Genomic DNA, 5123 nt, shown 5'->3' with positions numbered 1-5123 from the left:
GGGTGGGGGTGGGGAAATCAACCACCCGGAATTAATTGAATATTTACAATGAATCATACCTATTTAGGATTGGTACAATAACATGAAAGTATTTCAGCATGAAAGGAAATAAAAGACTCTTGGGTGACTATGGGGGATTGTTCTAGGGACAAATTAATTTCCATTCAATTCAGTAACAATGCTGGCACTTGTTCTCACCACTTTGATTGTGTTAAATGGAGTAACATTAACGTTTCCACATTCCGTTTGAGTATTGCATTTTTTCCTGACTGCTATCAGTTCTCTGCAGTCAACAATTAGGAATTAAATCAGAGGTGCAAATCTACAAAGACGACTTCTAATTTCCAAATCGGCTTAGAATTTCGAAGTTCTGAATGCTCTTTCACATTTGGTTTCTCTGCCATCCTTGCTGGCTGGATGACAAGTTAAGAGGCGCCTGCTGTTCCGCTAGCACTGGGACCGCAGAGTTCAATGAGCTGTGCATTCAGGGCCCAAGAATGGAGGAGAACACAAGGCACACACACAGAGAGCAAACACCCACCCAGCCACAGACCCACTCTTCCACTGGCAGAAGGCATCGCCTACTTCATTCTGAACCTCCCACTGGCCTTCAAGAACCACTAGGTGGGGAGGGCACACTATAGGGGATGACTGTTATTGTTTTTTTTGTGTGTGTCTTCTCAGCAAAGTCAGGCAAACTATATTACTTAGAAGTTTTGTTCTTTCTACTGCTTATTGAAGCATCGCTTCTCAGCCCCAAAGCCACCCCCTCCTTTTTTTCCCCCCACACTCTACTCTTTTCTGTGGGGTTTGGACTCTGTAGACAGCCTTTTACTCTTATAGCTAGCCAACTGACACGGTCCTGAAAAGTGTTACGGCTGTTTTCTTACACATGTGCACACACAGCACATAAATCCAGCAGACACACACATATACACAGAAACCTGAACCACGAACATGGGCCACGTCTACACACAGAGGGGGCACAGGATATGCTTAAAACGTTAATATCAGAAAAAAAGGCAGATCAAGTTTTAACTTGGAATTTTATTATGTGTGTAACTAGCAACATGAGAACAAGGAGTTCTAAGGCTTGGACATTATCTCTAGGTGGAAGAATTCCAGATTAGTCCGCATAATATGGCACCACCCAAGATAAAGCAAGGTGCGGTGGAGATTTTCCTGAAGACTGCCAATTTGCTACGTTCAATACTGACTTGATCACTTGTTTCTGTAGAAATACTGATTTACCAGATGGAGTTTCCAAAGCTTACCTATAACTAAAGAAAAGAAAAGAAAATGTTAATTCAACTCTTGCCAGGGGCACACATCCACCTACACACAACCAAAACCTTACAAACGTGCGTCTTGAAAATTACAGCTATAAAACAGAGAAACTGTGTAGAACAATGCCATTACCCTAAGGATGACAAGAAGCCAGAGAAAGCTGGGATTATTTCCATTTTATGGCGGAGGAAACAAAGAAAATCAGAATGGTTTTGTGTGCCATCAGTTTCACATTCAGATCTCTGAATGTGTATTAGACAAATGGACGAACAAATGAAAACCGAATGCCTATGTGGCCTGACACAGCCCAGACCTCCCCCGCCCCCCTCGATCCCAGTAACTGCATCCCAGTAACTGCAAGAGAAGAGAATTACATCGAAGTCAGGCTGCTATATACCTTTCCTCACATTATCCTCCCCCTTCTTTTCTAGAACGAAACACCCATCAGTCCTAAGACAAACCGAATCTTCTCCAGGTGGCTTTTCTCCAACAATGTGAAAAAGCAGACTTAGCATTTAGAGGTTTATAAATCTTTCCGCGACTAGCGGCTAACTCATTTGATCTTCTCATATAAAACCCTAAACTCTTAAAGATGCAAACCGTAAGCTCATTACATGTTCTATCTCAGCTATTCATCTTCTCTGGACAACTCTAGGAATTCAATTAGGAAACCTGCATTGTTAAGACCTCAAAACTAGAAATCAGCCAGATCAATAAGAATTAGCTAGATATGGTCATCTGCACTAGGAAATGATTAAGCAGCTACAAGAAAACAAAGAACTACCACCCATCAAGTGGACTCTGACTAATAGCGACCCTATAGGACAGAGTAGAGTTGCCCCTGTGGGTTTCCCAGATTAGAAATCTTTATGAGAATAGAAAGCCTTCTCTTTCTCCCGCAGAGGAGACAGTGGGTTCAAACAGCTGACCTTGTGGTGAGCAACCCAACTCATTACCCTCTCTGCCACTAGGGCTCCTGAGCAGCTTCAAGAAAGAAAAGGTTAAAAACAAACAAACAAGCCCAAAATAAGGGAGAGAGGAATCCAGAGAGAAATAGAAGTACACTCAATGGACGCCATTGGCTGTGTGCCGAACATGGGAAATTCTACACGACAAACCAGTCAGGTTTTTTCACAAAGATTTGGAAGAGGAAAGAAAGGGGCAAGGGAATTATTACAGTTTAAAATGAGATATACAGGACCCGATTCAAACAAACCTAACTGTAAAATGTTATTATAATTAAATCATATCGAGAAGCGCTGTACAATGATCACCACAATCAATTCTAGAACATTTTCTTCTTCCTTGTACTCATTGTGATTCATGTCATTATCTTTTTCTAATTGTGACAAAACTAGACACAACAAAACATTCTCCAATTCTACAACCTCTACATGTATAATTCAGTACTGGATTTAATTCTGTTAGGTGTGATGATAAAATCGCGACTGTGTGCCCGCATAGGGTTTTCCCTGTACTCGCAGAACAATTCCTGAGGCCTGTGATCTCAGTTTGCCTTAAAACAGTGTTTCTCAACCTTGCTAATGCCAGGACCCTTTAATACAGTTCCTCATGTGGTGGTGACCCCCCCATCATAACATTCTTTTCGTTGCTACTTTATCACTGTCATTTTCCTACTGTTACAAATCAGGTGACCTCTGTGAAAGGGTCATTCGAACCCCAAGGGGGTCGCCACCCACAGGTTGAGAACCGCTGCCTTAAAACCAAACGCATATATGAATGCCGAGAGGGAGAAAGGCAGGGAGGTAGATAAATATACCAAATTATTAACCCAAATGACATCTTGGACAGTAATAAAGGCTAATACACACACAAAAATTTTTAAACTTTGTAATAAATTCATTTCTGCGTATAGAGGAAGCTGAACTCTGACCCAGACTTTTTTTAAAAAATAAATTGGGTATTTATGTAGTTTCACTTTCTTCTCCTTGTTCAATGGAAAGAAATCGATCCATGTTCAACACAAAGTCTCCAGAGGGCAGGGCGGCTGGCTGCTGCTCGCCTTTGAGTGTCCTGCCTCTGGCCCCCCTCTCCAGAGATGTAGATTCGGAGGAGATGCCTACTGTTGTTGTGAGGTAGCACTGAGTTCGTTCTGACCCATAGCTCATCTACCCTCTGCACAGCAGGAGGAAACACAGCCTGGTCCTGAACCATCCTCACAATTGTTCCCTTGCCTGAGTTCCTCGATGTAACCAGTGTCAAGCCATCTGGTTGAGGGCCTAGGTCTCTACATTTTAACAAGCTCCCCAGGTGATTCACTTGTGTAACAAAATCTGCAAACAACTGATTTGGGTTACTATATGAAGTGCTGTGCTGTGATGTGAAAGAGGTAAGTGGGTTTGTCCTCCCTAGCCCCCCTAAAATAGGATCAGGACCACTGCAGGGGCATCACATGGAGAAACCATTTGTTTGGCACAAAAATGGCTGCCTTAAAAATCTGAACTGTGCAGACACCTGCCCTGTCGGGTAAGTTTCCGGATCAGCGGAGCTGGCAAAGTAGGAACCTACAGGGACAGAGGGTCTTACAGGGTGAAGACTGGACCAGATGACCTCTCTCAAATCTTCTGATCCGGTTGTTCTCTAGTCTCTTAAAAATATGGAATCAGCTGGAAAAAGAAAAACTTCAAACCCAGGGCTTTAGTGAATTTTAAAGAGCAGCCATGATTTGTAATGAATGGAACTCCAATTTTAAAAGGCATCTACAATCCTACTATCCAAAGATGTGCAATTCAGTATTTCTCAATCTCCTAACCTTCTTGACAAAAATCAGTGTTACACATTTTTTAGCAGTAATGGTGCACATGTTCCCATGAAGTGAATATTACTGGAACATAATAATATTGCTCTATATGGATATGCCATAATTCAACCATTTCCCTGCAGTTGACTAACTGGGTTGTTTCCAAACTCAACCGTTTTCTAATTTCCATGAAATCAAAAGTGCTATTATCTACCTTTTAATATATATGGGTACTTAATAAGTCTACACAGAACAAATGAATGAAAATAAATAGTATATGATCAGACAGAAGAAATCACTCATTTTCTGACTCTAGTTGATATTCCTCAGCTTCCCTCACCTCAATTGACTCGATTGGTAAAGAAGGAATAATTACACAATCCATTCCCTGTGTCACTTCAGAGAATGTCTCTATACCATCTTGAGCTCCTTGACGATAGTCATACATTCAATAAATGTTTACTAAAAGTGCCGACTAAATAAAGTGCTGTTTGATAAACAAAATAAACCTAAGAAAGATTGGCAGTTTTCAACTGTTTGAAAACGACTAGGTGGATCTCAAATGTCCAGCTCTAGCTTGTCATAAAGAAGCAAAACAAAACAAACCCAGGTCATTTTCTGGGTTATAGTTCCCTAAGTCATGGCACGTCAGTCCAGAAATTAAAGATGAAATAAACCCTTGTGTTTCCACAGTAACTGGGAAGTGTTATAATTTAGTTACAGTAAAACCCTTGTGTTTACACAGTAACTGGAAAGTGCTATAATTTAGTTACAGTAAAGACAAGTCATTTCAAGCTGGGGGGAACCGCGTTGACAGTAAGCAGAGTTGTCATGTTCTTTACCTGTTTAAATGGTCAGATCAAGGGGCAGTCTACTTATTTCCGGGTGGAGTCTTCACATTTCCTGGCTTGTAAAACAAAAGTAGAAGTATTAACCAAATTTGAAAAGAAATAGTGAAACTTCTCAAGTGCCCACCCTTAGTATACAAATAGAAACATTCAATGATGGGGGGAGTACGGAGTGGAGACCCAAAGCCCATGAGTAGGCCACTGGAGATCCCCTTGCAGAGGGGTCT

General features: G+C 41.4%; 1 protein-coding gene across 1 annotated transcript in view; it reads right to left on the bottom strand.

Moving 5' to 3' along the window:
* Nucleotides 1-1029: 1029 nt before the first annotated feature.
* Nucleotides 1030-5123, bottom strand: part of APOO (apolipoprotein O) — a 64502-nt gene continuing 60408 nt past the window's right edge. The window contains exons 8-9 of the mRNA XM_045290717.1: nucleotides 4891-4955; nucleotides 1030-1280 (exon numbers count right to left, since the gene is read on the bottom strand). Coding sequence (XP_045146652.1) covers nucleotides 4920-4955 — 36 coding nt within the window. The 3' untranslated portion in view covers nucleotides 1030-1280; nucleotides 4891-4919. The remainder of the gene's footprint in view (nucleotides 1281-4890; nucleotides 4956-5123) is intronic.

This window comes from Echinops telfairi, unplaced genomic scaffold (genome assembly GCF_000313985.2).
Source record: "Echinops telfairi isolate 266 unplaced genomic scaffold, ASM31398v2 ScPeMD7_53;HRSCAF=182, whole genome shotgun sequence".
NCBI lineage: Eukaryota > Metazoa > Chordata > Mammalia > Afrosoricida > Tenrecidae > Echinops > Echinops telfairi.
The sequence above is the reverse complement of the archived record's forward strand: the minus strand, read 5'-3'. Positions and strand labels throughout refer to the sequence as shown.